Source organism: Syngnathus leptorhynchus, chromosome 4, assembly GCF_054491065.1.
Source record: "Syngnathus leptorhynchus isolate UIUO chromosome 4, UIUO_Slep, whole genome shotgun sequence".
NCBI lineage: Eukaryota > Metazoa > Chordata > Actinopteri > Syngnathiformes > Syngnathidae > Syngnathus > Syngnathus leptorhynchus.
The window spans coordinates 17,402,022-17,426,156 of record NC_141198.1 but is presented as its reverse complement, the minus strand read 5'-3'; the positions used below and the strand labels follow the sequence as shown (position 1 = coordinate 17,426,156).

At 44.8% G+C, this 24,135-nt stretch overlaps 3 protein-coding genes across 10 annotated transcripts in view; 1 reads left to right on the top strand and 2 right to left on the bottom strand.

Annotated features, from left to right (window-relative positions):
• The window catches only part of kiaa0825 (KIAA0825 ortholog), a 74,330-nt gene extending 70,449 nt beyond the window's left edge, over window positions 1-3,881 (bottom strand). The window contains exons 1-3 of one of the 2 annotated variants that reach the window (XM_085910459.1): window positions 3,674-3,881; window positions 3,507-3,599; window positions 1,473-1,609 (exon numbers count right to left, since the gene is read on the bottom strand). In XM_085910459.1, the coding sequence (XP_085766585.1) occupies window positions 1,473-1,603 (131 nt within the window). In that variant the 5' untranslated portion in view covers window positions 1,604-1,609; window positions 3,507-3,599; window positions 3,674-3,881. Of the gene's footprint in view, window positions 1-1,472; window positions 1,610-3,506 lie in introns of both variants that reach the window. The other variant, XM_085910458.1, reaches the window with a different exon arrangement.
• Window positions 3,882-4,107: 226 nt separating this feature from the next.
• Window positions 4,108-19,044, top strand: slf1 (SMC5/6 complex localization factor 1). Of its 4 annotated transcripts, none has more exons than XM_085910461.1 (18): window positions 4,108-4,183; window positions 4,526-4,662; window positions 4,733-4,811; window positions 5,271-5,499; window positions 5,584-5,737; window positions 5,980-6,102; window positions 6,185-6,250; window positions 6,655-6,801; window positions 6,925-7,091; window positions 7,223-7,357; window positions 7,497-7,641; window positions 7,728-7,896; window positions 8,043-8,188; window positions 8,475-8,572; window positions 10,747-10,820; window positions 13,817-13,909; window positions 14,573-14,755; window positions 18,245-19,044. In XM_085910461.1, exons 2-18 carry the CDS (start codon window positions 4,552-4,554, stop codon window positions 18,727-18,729), a joined length of 2,604 nt encoding a protein of 867 aa, XP_085766587.1. In that variant the 5' UTR covers window positions 4,108-4,183; window positions 4,526-4,551; the 3' UTR covers window positions 18,730-19,044. The 4 variants fall into 4 exon arrangements, with proteins under 4 accessions (XP_085766587.1, XP_085766589.1, XP_085766588.1 ...); XM_085910463.1 differs by having other exon boundaries at window positions 4,119-4,183; window positions 4,531-4,662; XM_085910462.1 differs by having other exon boundaries at window positions 4,119-4,270; window positions 4,531-4,662.
• Window positions 19,045-19,220: 176 nt separating this feature from the next.
• The window catches only part of mctp1a (multiple C2 domains, transmembrane 1a), a 59,525-nt gene continuing 54,610 nt past the window's right edge, over window positions 19,221-24,135 (bottom strand). For all 4 annotated transcript variants that reach the window (XM_085909810.1, XM_085909811.1, XM_085909813.1 and 1 more), the window contains one exon: window positions 19,221-20,957. In XM_085909810.1, coding sequence (XP_085765936.1) covers window positions 20,886-20,957 — 72 coding nt within the window. In that variant the 3' untranslated portion in view covers window positions 19,221-20,885. The remainder of the gene's footprint in view (window positions 20,958-24,135) is intronic.

The following is a 24,135-nucleotide window of genomic DNA, read 5'->3' as shown; positions in this document are numbered from 1 at the left end:
TTTCCTCTCCTACGCTTCCGTAATTCAACCCAAGTACCGATAAGTCAATTAGGTGGAGGTAGATGTGAAGCCCACCCTAGTTGAAGAAGAAAAAAATAATCATCTTGGCCAGGTTTTTCCCGTGAAAGCGGGGAGGGAGACAGAACGCCGTCCGACAGAGATGCTGACCGGTGAACCCCCATAGCGAGATGAGGATTGGCTTATTTTTAGGCCCATTCTCCATTATCTAGACGCTTTGTTCTCATAATGGTTATCCCTCTCCCATCTGCAGGAACACAAAATAACCCTTTAATGCTTAGAAAGCAGAAAAATGGCCCGGCCTTCAGTAATAAGCCTTGAATTACCTACCCAAGGGTTTTCGTTTCAAGATGTGGAATCTTCAATTATTATGTTCCCATTTAGAAGGAGGAAGGGAAGAAAGAGGGAGGGCGGGTGAGAAAAAGAGAGACAGAGAGAGTCGCGGACATTAACGGTGCCAGAGTGAGCCTTTGTTCACTTGCTACATTTAGCCTGTCCTTCATCATCTGCCCTCACGCGCACAACGCCCCAAACGATAAAAGAGCGGGAATATAGATTTCTCTTTTTCTTCTTGCCGTGGGTTGCTTTTGATCAATCCATTTGTGCAATCGTTGACGGAGATGTCTTTCTTTTCGGTCTCTAGCATTCAATTCGAGCTTAATTGTTTAAAGTTTTTTTTTTTGTACTTAATACGAGTTCAGTCATTGAATGAACACATAAGAGTACAAACTGTGTTTGGAGTAGGATTGAATGGTATGTTTTTTTTTTCAGTCTACATACAAAATTCAAAATATAGCAATAAAACCAATATACTATATGGATGTATAGATACCGCTAACTGTTTTCCATATTTGCGGCGATGAATAGCTGTTTCTCTGTGCCCTTATTGTGAACAATTCAATACAATGGTGTCATCGTGTCAGCTAGAACCATTTCAATGTTAAACAGCACAGTATTTCGCTCCCCGAGAGATATTTGCTGTCTTGTAAGCGTGAGATAATAATAAACATTAAGCACAAAAGACTATCTTCTGGAACACCAATACGGGGAGGGGCGGCAGACATTATGACTTGCTTACAAATCTAGCAAGGCCAACGCGTACGATGCTTTAGCATTGTAATCATTCGAATATCTTTTGGCTGAACAGACAAAGACACCTACTGGTCTGCAAACGATCCGGGCCTTTTGCAAAGGCGGAAAACAGGAGCAGATAACGCCATAATAGCTAGGATGAGTTTTACACTAATTTAAGCATTGATGAAAACACATTCAGGCAAAACCTTATTTTGCAACAACTAAGGTAAGTGAGCTTGAGTTGCATTTTTCTGTGTTCAAAAATGAAAAATGAAACGAATTAATGGCATTCCCATCCGTTTCAAAGAAGGAATGTGATTTGAGATATGAACTCTGGAAATAATGATACTCATATTTCAAGGCAACACTTTCGAACTGACCTGTTGGCATTGAGCTTGAGTTTCTCTTCTGTGTCTTTGACGAGCTGCTCAAAGTCGAGGTCACAAGAGAGCGCAGAGCCCACCAGCTCAACAAAGGCTTGGTCTTTGGGAAAATCTTCTGGCCACTCCATGGCGTTCTACGGAGCGAGACAATAAATCATCAAAAGCATGACATTGCTCCATCTAAAGGCACAAAATGCAGTCAGAAAGCTGCGAGGGATTGTCAGGATTAAATCAACTATGCAGATTGACGAGCCCCGGAGTGCGGTATCATCGCGGCCGCCTGTCGAGAAGCAAACACTCGCTCGAGTGGTCGGCAATCATCCCACCCATCCGCAGACACCTGTCTTATTAGGGCTTGCAAAATCAATGGCAATGGAAACAAATACAAGGTTATCGCTGGAAAAGACACTCGGCGGCCTCTACGCTCTCAAGATCATTTGCACCGTGATGACCTCTGAGTAGAATTCATTCCCTCTAACAAATCACACTTCCTGACATCAGCGAGTTAAGCGCAAAGAAAAAAAAAACCAAAATAATGAGACGCTCTTCAGTTGAACCTTTAAATAAACAGCCCGTCTCCTTATGGCTGTGCCAGAGCTGAGCTGAGGGGCCAAGAGCCTCCTCATCCCCGCGGTGCTTAACGTTCCCGCTAAAAGCCAATCCCCCACCTGTGTGGCATCACTGGGTCTCGCATCAACATTGTCATTAAGCAGAGTCAAGTGGAAGGTAATGGAGAGTGTCTGTGTCAATTTGGCTTCCTCGCACTCCGCCTGCCGCTCGGTCCGCCGTCATCTGCTCTGATTTTAATAATCCCTGTCAAACGGCAAACAGCTCGCCCGCCGTACTGTTCGTTGCTTCCTCGCCGCTGCACACACTTGATGCCACTCTCCCTGACAGGGCGGACAGGAAGCTCAACATTCATTTAGCCTGCACAAAGGGAGGCCTGTCCAAGTGGACAAATATTATTTCCCCCCCCGTACTGACAGCACCGGCAGTTAAGCTTGTCCTTTATTGTTTCGCCTTCTCTTGCCTCCCTCTGTCATCATCACGCCGGCGCCTGAGACGACATCTGCAAGCAGCTATTGCTTACATTATGCACAAAACGTACCTAATCAAGTGACCTGTTGGCGAAGACAACACACGTGGTCTTATTAGTAGAGCACTTGAAAACACGCGGCCGTCTTCCTAGGTGTCATTAGCTCTTTATAGGCAGATGTTGAAGGCACCCCAGTGTGCTTCCCAATGCTGCTACTGGGACTGCTGGAGAAGACACTTCCCTGCTTGACACCCAACAGCGATTAGAGTATGCCAGTATGTGCCATGCACACAAACTCACACACACGTACACGATGCCATCACTCCTTTCTGCGGCACAACTAGGCTAACACATTTGTAGCAATGAGTTTGTACTAAAATATTTAGCAGCACATCCCCCAGGCTGCCACTTTAAAGCCATCAAGCCAATGTCAACATTGTTTTAATGGTTGTCCCTAAAAGAGCTATAAGGAAAGTGTAAATTAAACAGGTGTGCTGTATACAATATTTGAACATATTCTGCTTGCTCGGAGGGGATTATGGTTTCACTGTCATTGTTTCACCCTGGCGAGGTATCCACAAAAGCCGTTGTATTGATTTTCCATCAGCAGATGCATAATTTGGCACTCAAGTATTAGCCACTTTTCTCTCTACATGGGGATGACAGGACGTTTATACAGCACCCCGGCCAAAAAGAGCCCGCAGGCCACCCATTGCCCACCACAGTATTTGAGTAAAGTCAATTAAGACAATATTTATAAATCATGTCAATACCACATGAATAAAACATTACTGATATACTGTTAACAAAACAATTGGTGTGAAATAGTATTTCGGTATATTTCTGACAAGTGTTATTTGAAGTTATATGTCTGTATATATTGAATGATCGTTAGCAAGACACCCGAGATTCATCGATTTGTCAAGTTTGACAGCTCCTGGATGTCACTCCTTATCTCAAGAATCATAACAACTTATATTCAAGTTCATTCTTACCTTCCAAATTCAAACCTCTTTTAAGATCTCCTCCTGATGAAATACGCATCCCCACAGCGACTTGCAAAAAACTTCATCTTCAGCGCAAGGAGACTATTTTAATGACACGCATTTGTGTGAATCGCAGTACATTGTCGAACTGACATCAACATAAGAAAGGCTGATACCGTTACGCGATCTTGTTTTGAAGGATTCCACCCAAGACATTGCTGTTTTCAACGACTCCAAATCCTAGATTGAAACAAAAACCTGATCGGTTCGTGAATTGTACTCTAAAAATACATGACACATAAGGTGCTAGATACACGATCCTTGTTTATCAGCGTATTAGGTCCCGTCCATTCCTTTTTTGTTATTTCAGACATCTTAAGCGTCCATGACAACAACCCGGAAATACTTATCTCAACACTTCCGTTCAATGGACCCACTCATTTTGAATGAAAGGGGAAACCCGGCTTCCTCGTTCCAACAAAATGTGAATAATAAACTGTAAAATCAAATGTATAGTGTTCACATCTAAATACAGTTCATATTATAAATTTTGGAAGAAACAGCATTTCCAATGCATAGAGGAATTGATGATAACCGATATTAATTTTAGATAAACATCCCTGCGAATCCATGCACCGTGGATCTACTTGGTCACACCAATAACACAGGAGGAGGCAAAGTCGAGCGTAATCAAAAATCTTTCTTCTGTTTTTCGACGGTAGAACGATATGTTAACGTTAATAAACTTTCATCAAAAAAGGAATAGGATACACGTAAGATGATTGCGTCAATGTCTGAGTAAATGTCTGAGCATGTAAAAAAAAAAGATCAGTTATCAGTTGTGAATGACTGTGAGTTAATTTGTTTAAACCAATCAAGCCAAGTTAAATATTGTGTATTTTATTGAGATCATGCATGTATGAGACAAGTTTGAAGTGTCAAAAGAGAGATACCCAAAAATTTAATCTATTCTGCATCCAATTTGCATTGCAAAACTGCTTGCAAAGTGACAATGTTGATGTTGACAGATCAGATCTAAATGTCGTAATTGGTAATGGATAACTGCCCACCCGTGTTCCAAATTTCTGGGATCAAAAATTGTGGCGAGAAGAGAGTTTTGCTCCAGGGAATCAAGCAGCTGAGTGGAAAATATGTTGGTGGTTCCGTAAGTAGCGATAAACACATCCACATCCTGATGAAACAATGAATGCATTAATGCTACACTTTTCCCACAGGTTTACCAGAGAACTTGTACCCATTTAATAATCCCAAAAGTTTTGGCCAGTGAGAAATGTTTGGCTTCTTGTGCTGCAGGTTGGTCAACATGATAGTAAATACATTGTTCTAAGCAAGTCATGCATTTACATGATTATCACAGAAAACACCAATGTTGATTCTTGTGGTGAGCACAAGAACAAATTGTTTCATCCATCCAAGAATTGAAGATTAATGTAACTACCTGCTTGTTTTTGTAACTAACTTATCTGCGAGGCCTCTTCTCCCCCTCAGATCTCTTCCGTGTGTCTGAGCTATGTAAACATGCTGCACATATACTTTTGTAAACATTCATTTGAGCTGGGCAATTATTTTGATTGATATTGAACTCACTATAATTAAATATGATTATTCATTGATTGAATTCATTCCGATGAATTGTCCAGCCCTCATAGTAATACAGGTAGGAATCGCAAAGTGTGGCATTTTTACAGAACTGTATTTATTTATTTATTTTTGTATTTGTATTCTCTATTGTTTCTGCTTCTCTCGTACCAGGAAAGTGGGCTGTGACTCCGAAGTACGTTCTGGACAGTGTTCAGAATGGTTCCTGGCTCCCGGAGGGGCCCTATGAGGTGGCCATTCCGGCAGATACTTCATCTGCGGCCTTCCATCCCATTAGACAATGGAGGGAGAAGGTGACCAGTGGAGCAATAACAGGGGCCTTTCAAGGTTGGAGGGTTCTTCTCATGGTCCAAGATTCTTCTCGTTCAGTCATGTTCAAACGGTGGGTTGGACCACATGCAAATACAATTTCATTAAAATCATGAATGAATAGAATCCAGTCATCAATTTGGAATTGATTCACCAGGCTCCTGGAAGCTGGTACCGCCACAGTCTACAGCTATCCTCCTCCTGCTCACGCCGTGATCACTCACGTCATAGCCAAGCCTGTCACCCAGGACGCCAATTCCCACAATGCACCTTGCTTTCCTGTAAGCCACATCATCCAGTACCTCTTTGGGGTAAGTCATGTGAGGACGGAACTACAAAGCCAAGAGTTGTTGTTTTTTTCATCCGTCATCATATTATTGTTGTACTTTCTGAATTATTGATTCTAATTCAAAGAGGTGGGATAGAGTAAGATTATTTGGAACTGAGCTATTTTATGAAGTTATTCATTGTACACATTTTGAAATGGATATACTTGTGCTTTACCCATATTCATATGTGTGTGTGTTTTTGTTTTTTTTATGCCCTTTGGCAGAGCAACTTAGCTGACATAATGTTTAACATAAAAGATGATAATGACGCAATGGAATCCAGTACTGCGAAAGTGGACTTTTCTCAACTGGAAGCTGACCTCAGGGACCAGGCCGTCAAACACGAGGTGTGGCTGCTAAAGAGAAACAAAGCACAGTTTTATTACAAATGGTCTTTCAGCATGCCTGATCTTGCAATCCATTCTTCAGGGCCACCCACGACTGCTCTTCCTCGATTTCCTTGATAACCCCGACCCCCATCGTCCTCTGTCAGAGGTACTACCGGCTGTCTTTGGAATCTCGTTGATGCTAAAATAACCACGTGTTTCATTAAGAAGATCAGGTCATTCTATTTCCTTCATGTCATACATCTCAAGGGAAAGCAAGGGCGCCTTGTCCTCAGGTCACCAGTTTAACCGTCAGCTGATCTGGGCCTTTTGATTGGCATAGCTATTAACATGACTGTCCCGTCTGTAGCCATCCCAAGCCGATAGCTATCACATTGCTATTATTAGTACTTGTGTATTTCCATTCTCTACCCTCAGTCCATATGCTGTTTGAAACGAACTGACAGTTCGGGATGAAGCCCCGGAACTTAAGATGGCCCATCGCATCCAATTTCCATTACCCTTCTGCCCTGTTGACTCTTCTTAGTATCACCGTTCTTAATGTTCTTTCAGGAAAACGGAACGCATTTGAGCTACATTGGCGCCATGATCGATTCAGGCCTCTTCATCGAAGCCATGGCGGCCATCCGAAGTGAAATGTCCCCGGGGATTCTGCCGCCGGCACCGTACCTGGTGTCTCTGATGGACTACGCACAGCAGGTAGGACCGGGATCACCAGACAGTGTACATTCCAAACACTCCCCGGCCTGTTGCAGAACTCCAAATAGTGATTTACCATGATTGCAAATTTTGCTCAAGTCATGGCAGTACCTTCCGTCACAGGGTATGGCCACAACTGTCTTCCTGAGGAGCTTCCAACAAATAATGCATGGGTTGCTAGTTAGCAACCCTTCTTGGCTGGCTCCCGCCAACGTGGATTTTTACAGCCAGGTGTTGCAGTGCCCTCGCTGCAAGATGGGCCAGTGGCCTTTTCTCGAGGCAGCCATCAGGTACACGTTCATCTTTTCCCCATCACGTAAATGCCATCCTTTAAGAACGTTGTTTTTTTCTAGAAAACGGATTTTGTACAAGTGCCCCAGATCTGACTTTGTTGTTTCCCCATTTGTGTCTGTCCCTGTAGTTACTGTCTGTCAAGTGAGGCCACTTGTCACCGGCTCCCTCGTCCTGGACCGCCAACTCTCTTACACTTCTACAGTGACATCCTGGCATTTTTTCTCCGGCTATTTCAAGGGGAACTCTACTCCGTCACCACGGGGTACAGAACCCGTCCGTCTATTCCATAAAATCTGTCTACAAGGCGTCGTGTCTTACTTAAATGCGTTCCTATTTAGATATCGTTTTGCCTGGAAAAAAATTTAATTGAAGTTGACTCACACTTGTCTTTTTGGTTTTAGGCAGCTTCGAGAACCACGAGTCTGCCAGGTCTCAACATCCGCTTCTTTGATGTACCAAACCTTCTGGACCGTGTGGGAACGCTCGCATCTATTGTCACACGCTGTAAAAAAACTGGTCCAGCTCACGATTCAGGCTGCCTCTGGGGTAAACATTTTAGAATGTGGCTCAGATTGGCCGTGACCATTTACTGCTCCTTTGCCAACCTGAAGTGCGGTTCATTTTCCCCGAAGGACAACGCGGACCGCGACAAGAAGCACAAATCAAATCTGCTAGCCGTCCTGATGGACCTGCTGTCAGTGTTGGTGGAGTTTTGGTGCACAAAGCATTTCAAACTGAACCCGGCGCTTGTGGAACGTGGACTACAAGATCTTGGAGAGCACTTTGCCATCAAGAGCCAATGTAAGGAGTGAAGATAGAGATGATAGCAAAAGCTATTGCATATATTTATTATGACAGTAAAATTGGGTTAAAAGTTGCACATACTGTTGCGTAATTGTGTGGGCATGGGAATCTGATGTTTATTTTTTATTTTTTATATCATGCAGGTCTGTCGACAGTCGTCCTCACTGAGGTGGTGGCTTGTATTTCTTCAACCAGGTTAAAGTTAGCCTTGGTGGATGCAGTATTCAGGAATATCTGCAGCAATACTAAAATCCCAGTGGGCAGTGAACCTTTGTCTCTCAAGAAACTGGTATGTGCTTGTTTGGATGTTTTTTTCTTTGTAGTCCAGTTTAACCCTTAGATGCATCCTAGATATAATACCTAATATCATAGAAGCTCTCCCAAAATATGATTCTAATATGAGTCATTTTTGACCTACTTATGGAAGAGTGGAGGGTACACTCACTTGTGCATCTATTAATACGAGTATAGTGATGGTATTTGTCATGAGACACTATACATTAAATTTGTTGGCAGTCTTTTGACAGGAAATCTAGTCCAGACATACACACATGACTACGTATGTCGTTTGACAGGTGCTGTTCTACCTGCCTGCGTTGGAAGGTTTATCCCAGAGTCACAGCTGGACACCGCACACCACCAACAGCTGCGCCAGCCCGAACACCAACAGCAGGTAGGCTACCTGTCTGCATCACTTACACTCTGATTGGGGGAGGAAAAAAAAAAAAAAAGATAACGGCCGTTGGGCACAAGTCAACCAACTGATTTTTAAAAAGAAAAAAGAAAAATCATAACAGCGTGGGATGCAAAACTAACTTTCAATATTTCTCCCCGCCGGCGGTTTGCCTTTCAACGGGCTCGCGGTAAATAGGGGAAAATGAAAAAGAGCGGGCGGCAACGCGAGTGTGATGGAACAAAAGGACACCTGGAGAGAGTTGTGCGTTTGTGAGGAGCAGGGATGCATGGAAGGGCAGAGCGAGAGAAGCAAATGGAGGTCAGGCAGAGCGTGAGGGGTTGGCATGTGATGGGTCATGCCCGGGTCTGATCTTATCTGCGCATGCTTGCTGACAGGAGCGCAACAAAGAGAGGTTACACACACACACACACACACACAGACAAACTCTCCAAGGGTCCTCTGGTACGACCGCCGACTCAGCTTTCAGCCCCACCTCTCGTAATCCTCCCTCGCATACTGAATCTTTCTCCGCCATCTTGAATGTAATTACGCGCACACTTTGCCTTTATACCCCATAGCAGACATCTGCTGTTCCACCAGCAGGTAGTTGGCCCGGAGAAGGGCAGGAGTCATCGGGGAGCCGGTTCACGTAAAGGCTACCGGTTCATGCTTTGGCCACATTCTACCTCCCTCCGTCCCTCCCTTCCTCTTTGCTTTACATCATCGCTTGCCGCTCCGCTGCCAATCCAAAAGCTTGCGTTTGATTCGCTCGCGCAAACGAGCAAAGGCAATGTGCGCGCTGGAGATAAAGAAGTGCCCAGGGCCACGCGCAATCATTTGACCCTGAAAGAAAGAAGCAAATTAAAATGACAAAGTGTGTGATGAATGGAGAACAGAAAGCAAAAGGAAATCTTGTTTCCTCCATTTCACGGCTGAAGCTTGGCTATACACATTTCAAGAACATCGACTCTCCTAATCAATTAACACATCTTTTGTCTAGAAATCTGACACACGACTCAATCGCACTCGCTACTATGACTCGGTGTATTTTAGGAACCTGTTATGTAAAATATCCTCTTTCTATTGTTGGAGCGATTGTCACAAAAGGCATTTAGCAAACGTCAGAATATAAATAGGCCAAATGTGACTGCGGCTTGTGACGCCATCCATTTGATTTTCTTCTCATACTATCTTTAGAGCAGAGGATGAAACTCAGGAGACGTGTTAGATGCTTCAAACGAGCTCAAGGGTCTGACCTCGGTGAATTGGACCCACAACAAAATAGTGAAATGTCAGACTGTGACAATTTATTTCAATCGATTTGATTTAGTCGGAATATAATCAAGCAGAGAGCTCGCCGAACGGCAACGACGCCTTTCTTATCGGTATCGAGGAGGCCGTCGAGGTACGCACTCCGCTTTCCAAATGGAAAGAAAAAGTACACCAGCAAGCCGCATCCTGTCAGCCTCCTCATCAACCGGTCCGGGTGACACTCGCTCACTCTTGGACTCTTTGTCAAACCGAGCCCGCTATAGCGCCGGCGTCTCCTCAGCCCTGTCCCCGCTAATAACAAGCAACGCGACAGGGCGTGTGTTTCCTTTCCTCCTCGCTGCCGGGAGCTCCTTCCCGCCTTCTGAAACAAGCCAATTACCAGCGAACAAGCCGCCTCCCTGTAATACTGATAGCATTTGGCTGGGGCGCAATACACACGCGCACACCTGTCAGACTCCATGCGGGCAGATCCCACGTACCTGCTCGCAGGACTAGTGACAGCCCACAGCTATTAGCACGCCACGACTTTGAAGAGGCTTCACTTTCTTTCATGACTTATTCCTCTTAATGTGCTCGCTCCGCTAGAATTCTCTGTGTCTGAGTTTGAGGCGTTAAGTAGGAGGAAAAGTGCTTTGGAAAAGAAAAATGCCCGTGTTTTTGTGTGCGTCTGTGTGCAAAAAAAGCTGTGAAAGATTGTACAGAGTGCTACGAGGAATTCATTTGCTAATGGCAATCGATGGATGTTCCTCGATGAAGTGAAACGGCCAGCCATTGAAACTTTTCGACCTGTTAATGTGAATCGTGGAGAATTTCTCATTGAATTACTACTGCTGTGTTCACGTCTATTTCCATTAAAAAAAAAAAAAAAATGTTGACGGTGTCCTTTGTGCCCTGTCCAGGACTCTTAGGCCAGTGGAGAATGAATCGGGCGGAAACTACATCCCTAGAGGCCTAGGCAAAGTTAATGCAGCAGGTAGAACTCACACACACACACACACACACACACACACACACACACACACACACACACACACACACTCTACAGTTGCCAATGTAGCTGCACATTTGCAAGAAGTGAGCTTTTAATGGACTGCCACCGGGTCATCAATAAAGCGAGAGCCATGACGGTGGTGTCATCATTTTACATTTAATGAAGAGCGCATAACGCGTGGAAATGTCGACTTCAAGGTGTGCTGTACAGTTTGGCCTCTTTGGCGGTGGCATCACAACACAACAAAATACTTTAAAACTCACTTTTGTCAAAGTCCTTTTTGTTGTTGCTGGCCACATTGTAGTGATGGATTCCCTTAAAGGGCCTAATACAGGTAGCCAACATATTAACTTAGTTCCTCTATTGTTCACTTTATAATGCGCAATATTGCAATGTTATCAAGAGTGTTGCAGGAAACTAACCACGTGATTTATTTTTGTTGGCCACTTAAATTGACGTGGGCCGGATTTTGCCCCCGGGCCTCATGTTTGAAAGTGGGACGACTACATTCAGACTTTAAGATTGCATTAATAGATGAGCAAATAAATGGCATAGGCGGGAATATGTTTCACGCAGGAAACAATACTGCATATTAGCGTTTACTGTTTCCCCTCACATCTCCTTTATTGGGACATTAAATGCAGCAATTAGGGCAGCGGCGCAGATATACAGCGGCTGCGGCAGTGGAACTTCCTGCAATTAAAGCCGTGGCACTCGGCGTGAACTCTCCAAGGTGTCAGAGCTCATATCTCCCCTGCTTCACCTGATCAGAAAGGCCCCGTGCTGGAGGGGAGGAGGTGAAGGAGAGCAGTGGGGGGGGGGAGCGAGGGAGCACCGAGGCTTTTGCCGTGTGTTGTTTTTCCGCTACGTGATGTCTATACCAATGCGGCGGGCATTAATTTTTGATGAACCATCGGCGCAGCATTCTCCCCTCTCGGCCTCACCCCCCCCCCCCCCCCCACACACACACACCCCTTTGCGCCTTTTGCCTCTTTTCTCTCACAGCTGCTTACAGCCACATGTATAAACTTGCTTGGCTTGTACGTATCTACCATGTTGCAAACCCCTGCGTCTTTGTCAAAGTAGCACATAAGGCTAGTGGGATTTTATTCTTTTTTATTTTTTTATTTTTTTTGCCAGGAAGTTCTCTGCTCCAGGATGCTCAGCAGAGATTTGAGCTGCAAACTGTTTTGCCGAATAGCTTCATGTTGTACCGCATGCAAAACATGAGAGCAGATCAAACTGTTTTTATTTCATATGAAACGCTTTACTCCATGATATGGCATCAGTTGAGTTTGCAAAAGTACATAGTGATTTGTGATTACATTCAAGGTGCGCTCACACAAGGAACTCCACGCTGTGCTGCGGCACGCTTGACACAGATAGTCCGGATCGTTTGATGAGCGTATTCAGTGGCGTGCAAAACAAAAAGTCAATATTCATTCGACCTGATGGAGAAGAAAGTTCCCGAGTCTCCCGACACAACTAGTAATCATGACCGCCCCCGTCCCTGGTTGAAGAGTTTCTCATCCCGGTTTTCTCATTGAAATACAGTACCTGGCCAAAAAATGGTTGAAGGATTGCTGGGCCAAGTGTAACAGCAGTGCAGTATTTCAGACTGTGGGATGTAAAGAGCAACACACCCTTTGAACATTTCTATTAAAGTGCGAAACGGGGAATTTATAGAAAGGACAGGCGAATTTATCCTTTCCGTGCTTGTAAATGCTGAGTATGCAATTACCCCAATAATAGAAGCGTTGTGTCCAAATTGGAGCCATTAAAGTGATTTAACAGAGCGTGGATTGGCCCTGGCATTTGCGGGAATGTGTACACATGCGGTGTAGTGGAATGGGTGTTTAATCACAGCGTTTTAGAGCTCAGTAATGGCGCAGCGCTCGGCATAGAACTCGCAGTGCTGCTTGGCTCGTTTACTCATTAAAAGCCTGCAGGTTTGGGCTGGCCCGCTTCCCCGACCCGTCTGTTTGGGTCGTTGTGGCTTTGGAAATGTCTTACAATGTACATCGTTGTCAGAACTGATAAGCGACAAACGTTTGGATTTGTCCGTGTCGAATGTTGTTAAAGATTTAAACGGTCTTGTAAACGGACAAGTTATTGGAGAGAAAAAAAAAAAATTGGACTTCAAGCCCCACCAAATCGAGTTGGGTGAGGGAGAGCTAGTCCAACTTTCTTCTTCAGAGTTTCTAACTTCTACCGCAATAGTTGTAGTACATTGGAAAACACATTTTTATTTTTTTAATCATTGACAGGAATATACTATGTTTTTAATTACATTTTTTGCAGCTCTACGTAACGAGCAAATATAAACTTTGTGTATTTGGAGTATTGGATACAGTCCGGAGTTCAAGCAGTACAGCCGCATAAAGTGATCCAACTTTTCCAAGTTTCTTTCTTTGAGAAGCATGTACTTTCCACCTGTTCCCCCCAACTCCCACCCATCCGGAACCTTCTTGTCTTTTTCCCCGTGCGCAGTGGAGTGGAGCCCCTGTACAGGCGTGGCGTCCTGGGGAGCGCTAGTAAAGCATTTACTTGAGTCTTTGCTGCGCTATATTAAACTGCCAAGCACAAAACCACTCGTGCTTGGCCTCCAACTTCCCTTTGAAGTTCAGCCATACATGCAAAGAGGGGACATACTATATATATATATATGCGTATAGACATATATATATTAATAACTTATTTATTTGCAAGCATTCCGATCCGTTGATGACGTTGCTGCTCGAAATTGGTTAAAAAAAGCACAGTGGGAGTTTGTCCAGCCCTGTTTGAAATTCTTATTCTCTTTTTTTTTTCCACCTTGGAAGCGATCATGCTTCTTAATTTGCACCCTCACTGGCAGCTTTCATTCACTTCAGTGGCTCAGGCTTGGTTTTTTTTGGTTTTTTTGAGGGTCATTTATCATCTGTTCATGTGATAATTTGGGATTTTTGTCTTTTTGGGTGTGTTTGTCTTGATGGAAGGCGAGACCCGCCTCCACAGAGCGTGCAAGACCAACCAAGTGGAAACTGTGCTTTACATTCTGGCGTGCCCTGGCACCGACGTCAACGTGAAAGGTAAGAGTTTCTTTCTGGTCTCGGCACCCCACCGAGACGTATTAACACAGTAGGGGATGCGAAAAAAAAAGAATTAAATGCTTAAACGTCTCATCGCTGAGGTTAACCTTTTGCCGAAATGTAAAGGGCGTGTCACATTCACAGGCTCGGCTTTCTAGATTCTGCTGTCTTCTAATACTGCATTTAGTAATGACTTTCTCTCGTGTGCTTAAGTCAAATATAATTACTTTTCATCCCTATTTATGGAAATGTTGCACTGTTTCGAAAGGTTTCTGCTATTTTGATGTAATTACACTTTTAACGGCAAAACTGAACTTGGCTCTCAGTAGGGGGGGAAGTTTTGGAAGAAGTAAGCTCCATTTTCCAAGCGCACACATCTGCCCAAAAAGAGGCCCATCACAATGAAGGGATAAGTTTTGTTTTAGCGCTCACTTCAGAATCGAAGGCCATTCATGCATTTATAGCAAATTTGTGGGAAATGCCTTTCAGCCTATATGCAAACACATTTCACACATAATTGTCCAAGCTTTTTTTGATTTGGCGCCATGGCAACGTATTTTTAAAGGGGAAGTCAAGCCAATTTTCTTTACATGCGTCTAAACACAGCGTTACGTTTGTTTGGGGCGGCCATTTCCCCCCCCCTCCCCCCCCTCTGCCATTTAGACCACGTCGGCTGGACACCTCTGCACGAAGCATGTTGCAACGGCAGCGCGGCGTGCGTGGAGGCTTTGCTGCGTCACCGGCCCGCCCCTGACATGAGATGCGTGGTGGAGGGGGTCAGCCCTCTTTTCGACGCCCTGCTCAACGGACACTTGAACATCGCCAAAATGCTTCTGGAGGCTGCAGGTGGGTCACAAAAAGCGCCTTGCAGCAGCTTTAAATCTCCCAAAAGCCGATACGATCCCAATAGGAATTTCATCATATCGCACCCCCCCCCCCCCATCCAATGAACGGAATCATATCATGTTGAGATGGTTTGGAATTGGCCATTTTGTTCATGATTTACAGCGGCAGTTGGCTCGCATGTCACGGCCGCTGTAACTAAAAGAAGCCTTGTGGCCAACAAACACAGCTGAGCTTGTTGGCAAATGAAATGCTGTGCGTGAAGTTATCGCTGAAGCCCATTTTATGGTAAATGGCTCGCTACCCTTCTTAAGCCAAATTGAAAGTGGCTAAGCCAAAGCGGACAGTGGCTAGAACACGGCTACTCAACTAGCGAGGTAATGAATTTGGCATCGGTCATGTGCACTTTTATGACTTGGGATTTTGGATTCTTTCAAAGATCTAAATACCTCACATGGGAAATCAAGTCAGGCAGCATTACATGTTTTCAAGACTTACTAACATACACCTAAAACGTCTTTAGGTTGTTGTTTTTTTACATTTCCCTAATTAACCAAACAAAACTCTTGAAATTTTTCAAGAGTCTTAACATTATCCAACATAACCAACATTGCGAAATAATAATTCATTTTGTAAGCCACTATTGACTTTTTTGGAAAAGGCAAACCGAGAGTTGACCCGCATTGTAGAATCGATTTGAATGGAAAGATTGAAGTGTATTTTCATTTCGGATGCCACTCACCTCAGCATCTTCATGATTGACTAATTACACTTAATTTGCCGTGACTTTCCCCATCAACACAAGTACATATTCTGTCCTCTAAAACTAAATTAGACAGGGATTATTTGGTCCCGGAGGGGAAAGGGAGGCTTCTCTCTTACTTTGTTTTCACACGCTTCCTGCGAAACGCCGAGGTTGAGGGAATTAAAAGAGGTCAGAGGAAGAAGCAGCAGCAGCGCCTGCTATGTGTAAAATTAGAGCTACAGATGAAGTGGATGTGTGCAGCAGACGTGTCTGGCCTGTTGTAGGTCAGGTCTCCTCGCAGGGACGCAACCTTAAAAAGCAAAAGCGATGAGCTTCAATTGGAAAACCAGCTGCAAGCTTCTCCATTCAACTGTCGACGCTTCCCTCACACTTGATGGCCTTCTTGTCTGGCGGCTTTTGAGGAGGCGGCGGCGGCGGCGGCTCCTCTCGACTCCGGGCTCGAACGTCTCCAGTGGGCTTTTTTTGCTAAACTCCTTCTTGTTTGCATGGCCATCTTTGATCCTTCTTTAAGTTTTGGCTTGAGGGGCCACGTAACGTTGTGTTTTGTTTCACAAAGAGTCCTTTTGAACAATTTTCCACGGAGACACACACTGATAGAAAGGAGACTTTTCTATGTTCTCCTTCTTCTTCCGGGTGCCTCCTGGAATTACTGTAGTTGTTGTTGTTGTTTTCACCGGCACATCGTTGGTTCTGCCGTCCTTGTTTCCAGCAGACGGGCTGAGCCAAACTGGCAAGGTTTGGCTCGGGCCAGAGAGGGCAACACTGACACTGGCACGCCAACAAAGACTTTTTTCAGAGTGATCTCACCCTTTTGTAAGCTTGTCTGCTCGGAGGCCTTGGCCTGTGTGTGTGCGCGTTTGTGGCGGGGTGGGTCCCTCCGGGCTCGTCGAGCTGGCAGGGAAAGGATGCCACGATTGAGGGCAAGGCTAAGTCTCACACTCCCTTCGTTATCCAATCGCCCAAAGCCACGCCACATGACCATGTCTGGAATTTCGCTGCTTCTATTTCAAAATCGAAATACATATTTTCATCAGTAAAGGGTATTCTGGTAAATAGGATGCCCGTAAGGTATTGGTCGGCTAATGTTAGCGCTAGCTGCGGCAGTGTGGCCACAATGGGCATTTTGAGACGTTCCTTCTCGCATCTGCCAGTGGACAGTGATGTCATGCCCCTGGCTGAGGTTGACTCACTCATCCCGCCTCTGTTTGCAGGCAGTGAGGGGAGAAGAGCAGCGGATGCAACGTCTCCTCAGCAGACACACAAAGAGGCGGCACCGCATCTTCTTTGCCTCTCTCTCTCTCTCTCTCTCTCTCTCTCTCTCTCTCTCTCTCTCTCTCTCTCTCTCTCTCTCTCTCTCTCTCTCTCTCTCTCTCTCTCTGCCTCTTTCTTTTTTTTTCTTTTTTTTAACGCCACTTTTCCCTCCTCCTCCACTCCTGCTTTTATATTCCTTGTCTTCGCCTGCCCTCTAAAGGCCAAAGGGCTTTGCACTCGGTGTGTGTACGAGTGGATTGCATCTGGCTGGTTGGGGTTGGCGCAGCATGTAAATACTGCAGCCATAGCTGGAGATGACTCACACATACACACACAAACACACACACACACACACACAGGATGGTGCAATTACCCTGTGCACCGGTGTAATCCCCCAGGTGCTGTATTTATCCTCACCACAGTACCTGAAGCCGCCATCTCCGAACTCAGTATTGCGTCGCTGTGCGTGTGATGCCTGTCAATATGGGAGTCATTTGACACCAGTTAGCGTGAGTAATGACATCTTTATACGATTAGACACTTGTAGCGTCATTTCGGCCAAGTGATTCGCAGTCCATGATGGGCCGCAGCGAGAGACATTATTTGCTGGACTCACACTACGGGGACAATCCCACAAAAAAAAAAAGTCAGAACTGTCAAACATTTGTGAGGTGACACACACAAAAGCCATTTCTGACATGGCCTGGAACATACCGAAAACAAGCGGTCCTCTCCAAACGTGCGCTCTTACATCGTTGACAGCCGCCCCTGTTGTTTGACCAGCGCATTTAAAAATGTGCCCACTTAAGTCAAAGGTTTATGTCGATGAATTCCAATTTTGCACGTTGGCATTTTTTCTATCCCTAAAAGCTAGATGAGCACCGACCTTGGCGGCCCGCAGCCACCGCGCACGCCATTAGTCCCTGTCCAGTTTTTCAAAGCAAGTGACTTTTGCAGCCTGGTACGTTCCCCACCGCAAATGCGTCCATCGCCAACGACTCCCAAAATGGCTTTTGACAGCTCTTCACCTGTTTGTGTGTCACACACGGAGCCGCTCGTTGGCTCTCCAGCGACGAGGCTGAGCGGTCAAGTGGCTTCGAGAGCGGGTGGCTGCTAAAAAGCTTCAATCCAAGCGCAAACAAAAAGGGCCCCCGTCCGCACTTGACTCGCGAGCCCGCCACTGGCGCTCGGACTCCATGGGAATGGACTCATCCGCCGGTGGAATCGTTTTAGAATCGAGCAATCCACAATCCATCAAAGAGGTCTAGTGGTTAGCATGTTCTGCCTCTCAGTTCTGGGTTCAAAATTGACCACTCCAGCCCTTCTGTGTATGTTTTCTCCATCGCACATTCCCCAAATGCACCCGATTAATCGTCTGATTCAATTCACCGGATGCATTTTAGCCTTTTTACAATTGCGTCTTACAAGTAAATGTAAAAGACTGCAGTAATGAGGAAGAAAATCATCTCTTCCAGGTTCTGAGCTCCTCCAGCAGACGGACAAAAAAGGCCGCACCCCATTGGACCTGGTCACCGACCCACAATGGAAGGCGGAGCTTATCCGCACCGCGGAAGTGGGCGACGCTAGCCTGAACTCCTCGAAGGTGTTGAACCACGACCTCCTGGAGGCGGGCTCTTGTTTGCTGGCACATCTCATCGTATGCTACAAGCGAGAGAAAAGTCCGCCCGGCTGCGCCTTTCCCGCGCTGGCACGTGCCCTAGAGGCGCACTCTTTTCAAAGAGTGACGCAAGACTGGAAGGACCAGCGAGCCATAAGGCTGGCGGGCGACACCGACACTCTGCTGGAGATGGCCAGAGGGAAACACCGGGGAAAAGTGTGCCAAGCGGTCAAGTCGTGCAAAGGGGAGAATACGGTGGTCCTCTTGCAGGTGCTGGAGATTCTGCAGTCTGAAGGAGAAATCCTCCTGGCTGAGATAAACACCGAAGTAAAAGGCGATTAACAGGCAGAAAAGTGAAAACGTATCAAAACGTGATCCTGTTCTGGTATATTGAGATGGTGCCCTTTTTTTTTTTTTTGCATATATTTTATACTCTGGTGCCTGGCAATTTATTATATTTATAAGAAATATGTATTATATATTTGGTATACAGCAACCCAAAGGATGGTGTTTTTTTTTTCCCATAAACATTCAGTTTCCAAAATATCCTGTTGAGTCCTCAAGCTACTTAAGTGACTTATGTTCAAGTGAGATGTATTGTTGAATCTCAATACAAATCAATATAAAATTACGAGTCTTCGGTTTTGAAATAAATGCTATGAGAACTTCATTTTACAGTTTTGTGCTCTTATTTGTCTGGAGTTTTCATTCACTTCCTCAACTGGATCTCATTAGATTGCACAGTTTATTGAACGTTGTTTTCTAGCCCGATGCAATTCCCGAGAAAGACATTTCGGCCTCGTAAAGATATAAACAATTTTATTGTCGTTTTTTTGTTTTTTTTTTCTTCGACATACATCAGTTGCATTTCATTTTGGCGCGACACGATGTGAGCTTCTGCAGTTGGTCACATGATGTCACAGGTTGAACACATGACAGTGATGTCGCAGGCAGGCACAAACATTGCAGGCAGGCAGACGCGCACGAGAAAAGACATCTTAGAAAATGAGGCAGGCATACAGATACTTTACAGTGCCAACGGCAAACCATCAACAAGCATACGGTAGAAAATACAACCATCGTTTGTTTATTTATTAAGGACTAAGCTATGTACACAGAGTTAAAAAATAAATAGTCTCAATTCAAGTGGGTGCAAACAACTTTTCCTCTTTACAGTCTGATACATTCATTTATAGCAGGGGTGTCCAAGCATTTCCTTCCAAAAGCCGCAAACATAGAAAGATGTGGGGACAACCCTAGTTTGAAACAAAACCCTCATTTCAATTGCTAATTTGAATTTGTATGTTTTTTTATTATCTCCATGAACAAGTTATTGATATGAAACTGACATATTCTTGTATTCTTTCAAAAACAATTCAATTTAATTCTCCCTCTTCATTTCACTTGCGTTAAAACCTCTCCAAAAACTGCCCTTTTTTTTTTTTTAGCATTATTTGCCACAGGAAAATGAATAGCGGGACGCAAATGTCAAAGTTTGGACACCCCTGATTTATAGTTTTGAAATGCTAATGACAAACACTTTGGTTTGCTTGCAAATGTTCAAAAACCGTCGTAAACTAAATCCAGAAATGAATGGGCACGCGCGTTTGGAACATATAGGATATTTACGAAAGGGCTCGGCCGGCTCACAATTCCTTCTTTTTTTTAATTCATCCAAACAGCACCATGGAATCATGATGGAGACAGCGACAGCTACGCGGCTGCGGGGGGGACATCAAATGGAAACACGACAAGAGCGCTGAAAAAGCCACCTTGGCTTTGATTCCGTAAACACACAAGAGCCAGTGCTTCTCAGATCAGCCAGCGTTTGAGACGGGGCGGATGGCGAGGGCGGCCTGGGGCACGGCATCACGCACAGTCTGTGTTTTGTCAACCAGCCCGAGTAGGCTTACAATCCTTCAATCAGAATCATTCAAGACATTTGAGACAACTTTGGTGAATGTCCTTTCTTCTGCTGCTCAGTGCTTGGATGAATTTGATGAAAAGATTGTGAGCCAGGAAGCCTCAGTAATGTGTCATAAATAAGAATAAATAAATACATCACGAAAAGATTTGCGACACCGCTGAGTTTTGAAGTCAAACTGCATTTAAAAGCATTTAAAAACACGTTCTGTGTGTGTTTGTGTAGAAAAACAATGTGGTAGACCTCTGGATGGTTCAATCCAAATGGCTGCCATTAGTATCGCAGGAAGACAACACGAATTATTTTGGTGGCACTTCAACGTATTTTTTTTTTTGGTGCATGAAATGTAGTTTAGTGTGATAGAAAGAGGACCTGGAAATAAAGTACATACAGATCCACCATCTGCACTTTTTGTTTTTAGCCAAATGGGGATGAGTTTTTTTTTTTGTTTTGTTTCAAAAATTAAACATTAGGCGCCTGTAATGGCCACGTTGGATTCCGAGCGGCTCCTTCTCGCTCTTCTTAGAGTCCAGTAATGGAGCAGCACACAGGAAATGGACACAAGGCAAGACTTCTACCCGGGGTTGTTTTTCTTCCTCTTATTTGGACTGGGATTGGGATCTAGTTTCAGCTCTCGGTACTGCACCTGTTAAAACACACACACACACGCACACGTGCACGCCACCCGGTCAGGTGAAGCGAGCAAAGGATGCTTGAATAGCACACAAAGCCTCCAGAGGCTCTCTGACTCCAGCTGTGTGGAACAGTGGCCTCAAGGAAGGGATTACACACTGATTACAACACACACACACACACACACGGGCCTGGGAATATCCATAAACACATGCTTCCACAGATGTGAAACAGTGGCCTAAGGGAAGCCATCAAACAATCAAACAGAGGACAGGGCAAGGGCTCATGAGAAAGCCTGAAAGAGACAACAGACTCATCATGAAGGGGGGGGAGAAAGCACAAAAACATATTGGAAGCCTTTGAATGACCGTTTGGATTTTCTTTCACAAAGTGCACGCTGACTAACTTTGCCAAATTGATTAGCAATGTTGCACATGTAAAAAAACATTCGAATGTCATTTATGTTGGCCTCCATTGTGGGGGGGGGGGGGGGGGAATGTAAAAGAGAAAAATGCTACATCAATCAAAAAATATAAGCTGCGCTGTAATACAAAAGTTCTGGTTCTCCTCCTTTTAAGTTTGCAGAAAACCACCATCTAGTGGTCAAAAGTGAAATTACAGCACAGTGCATCAAAAATATATCATTCCATACACTCCCAAATTAAAGCACATCCTTCTTTTTATTTTATTTTTTTCTGAATGTTGTTCTCTGAGATACAAAAAGTTTGGACACGGCTGTCTTAAGTGATGGACATTTCGACAGTACTTGGCACTTCCACGCACGAGCTCACGGACGCATGCATGACAATCCCGGCAGATCGCTGATCAGAGCTCGCCACCGAGTGAACAAGCACATCAGCGCAGCCCGTCTGTGAGATTCCTGTGAGGCGGATGTACTGTCGGCTACTCCGCCTGTCTGTCTGACTGACTGACTGACTGACTGACTGACGTCCTCTCTGATTCTCCGCACAGACAACAAGATGCTCGCTGTGTTCTCGCTTGTGGTGGACAAGCGAGAGTCGTCGCTGCTGACTGATGGCTGAACGAGCTTTCATCTTCTTCTGCTGGTTGGGGAAAGCTCTATCGCTCTCCACTGCACTGTGTGAGCCCCAATATGAAGGCGGTCATAAAATCGATGTATTGTCCACAATGACACTCAGGTGAACCTCCAGGTAGAAGAAACAAGAGAAGTGTGATGGACAGAAAGATAGGAGGAGGGTGAGTGAGCAACAATGGACGGGCGGACGGGGAAGCAAAGAATAGAAGAGCGGCTGAGACGGACAGAGGTGTGGACACCCGGCTGATACTGTTCTCATGTGGGTGTGGATTCTTTTATAGCGCTGCCAACTCGAGCAGACGACGGGGGAAAAAAACAGGGGGCTGAGTATGTGACCCTGTGGATGTGCAGTGACAATAACAATCCTGGAAAACTGCCAGTGGCACATTTAAAAAAAAAATCACTTATATAAAATCACTTCAATAATCTTGGTCCGATTTACTATTAAGATCTAGTCGATTGAAATTTCAAAGTGCGGCAAAACTTGCGGCAGAGTCGGCCACTCTTGAAAATGAGTTGAAGTTTTCTGAATTGCAGCATATAGACAAAAATCAAACCACTCCAATAGTTTACAGCTAATTTCCATATTTGTTAACATTCTTTAGGAAAGCTACAAAACTGGGACAGCTATTGTACACAATCGCAGGCTGTTAGCGGCCCCATTATACGGCCAAACGCCTACAACAGCAAAAAAAAAAAAAAAAAAAAGTGGCAATTTAAATCCGCACGCTGACATTCCTGTCCAAACACAAAAACTTTGCGTGCGCATACAAACAAAGAAAACTTTCCTTGTCGGTAAAAAGAAGCAAAGGGGATTGACAAAAAAAAAAAACACACAAAAAAAAAGGTGAGGCGGGGAAAAAAAAACAAAAACAATATCTCAATCAAACAATCTTTTCCTCTCTGTGAAGAGCTACCAGCCGGGAAAAGAAAAGAACATCGCTGGTGCGTCACAGGTTCAATTCCACCTGTGAGGTGACAGGCCTGCCTGCCTGCCTGCATGCCTGCCTGCCGCTATATACCCTGGGCTCACCTATAACAACAATAATGCCGACAACAAGCGCTAGTTAAAGTGGAAAAGCAGAAGAAAAGGCAGAAAGTGGGGCGTTAGCAAAACAAAAGCAAATCGCAATTGGGTGAAAGTAAAATGCGGCGAGCACATACAAGCAATTTGGTAGCGTGAGAGGGAAGGAAGCTTGAAGGGGAACGCAGACATGAAGAGAGGCAGGAAGGCGGGCGCTGGGTAAAGACCCAGCAGTGCTCAAAGGCCGCCCCACCCTCGCTCCTCTCCTCTCCATTCCTCTCCTCGCCCAAATGTTGACAGTACAAGTGCAAAACAGGCTTTGAAGTGCGCTCGGCTGAAGGGGCGCCGTGTACTGTGGCGCGCTTAACGCTGTTACCTGCAAAGCGTCCCACAACCTCACCCACTGTCTCTCAGATTGAACCTTTGCCAGGTAAAAAGTGAGACAACCAAAATGAGAAAACTCAAATGCAAGTGGGTGAATGAAGTGATGTTGGGATACACACATTTTTTTTTTCCATGTATTTTTGAACAAACATAAGCAATATATTGATCAATATTATTAAAAGTTTTATGGGTTTCAATTGACTCTCAAATAAAGCTAAATAAAATAATACAATCCAAATTAAATAAATAATAATAATAATTGAGATTCAAGACAGTCCAATTGGTCGCACAAAAAAAACTTTTAAATGATCAAATAAGTTCAAAGCAAAGGTGAACGAGCCCCCCCTCGTATCTTAGCACCTAGCATCTGGCAACACGTCATCCACGTTAACTATCCCGCCTTTGACCCGTTTATACACGCGGAGGGTTTAATCCCGTCTATAAATGTTGTCTAAAAATATGAACCGAACTCCCTGCTGTTCATTAGGCGCTAAATTGGAACCTGCGCTTATTTTTGTACTGGGGCCTGATGAAGCACCTTTACGCCCATCATAAATGGCCACTTGGCATGCTAATTGCATTGGGCGCTCCCCAGCTCACGCGGCGAATGGTGTCGTAAAGCATTGACGCCTCCCAAACGTCAGGTAGAGAAGACGTAAGTCCATAAAGGTGCTCGCTTCGGCCACGTTTGAGAGGACACGAACTCCCGGATCATGTCCGTAAAGA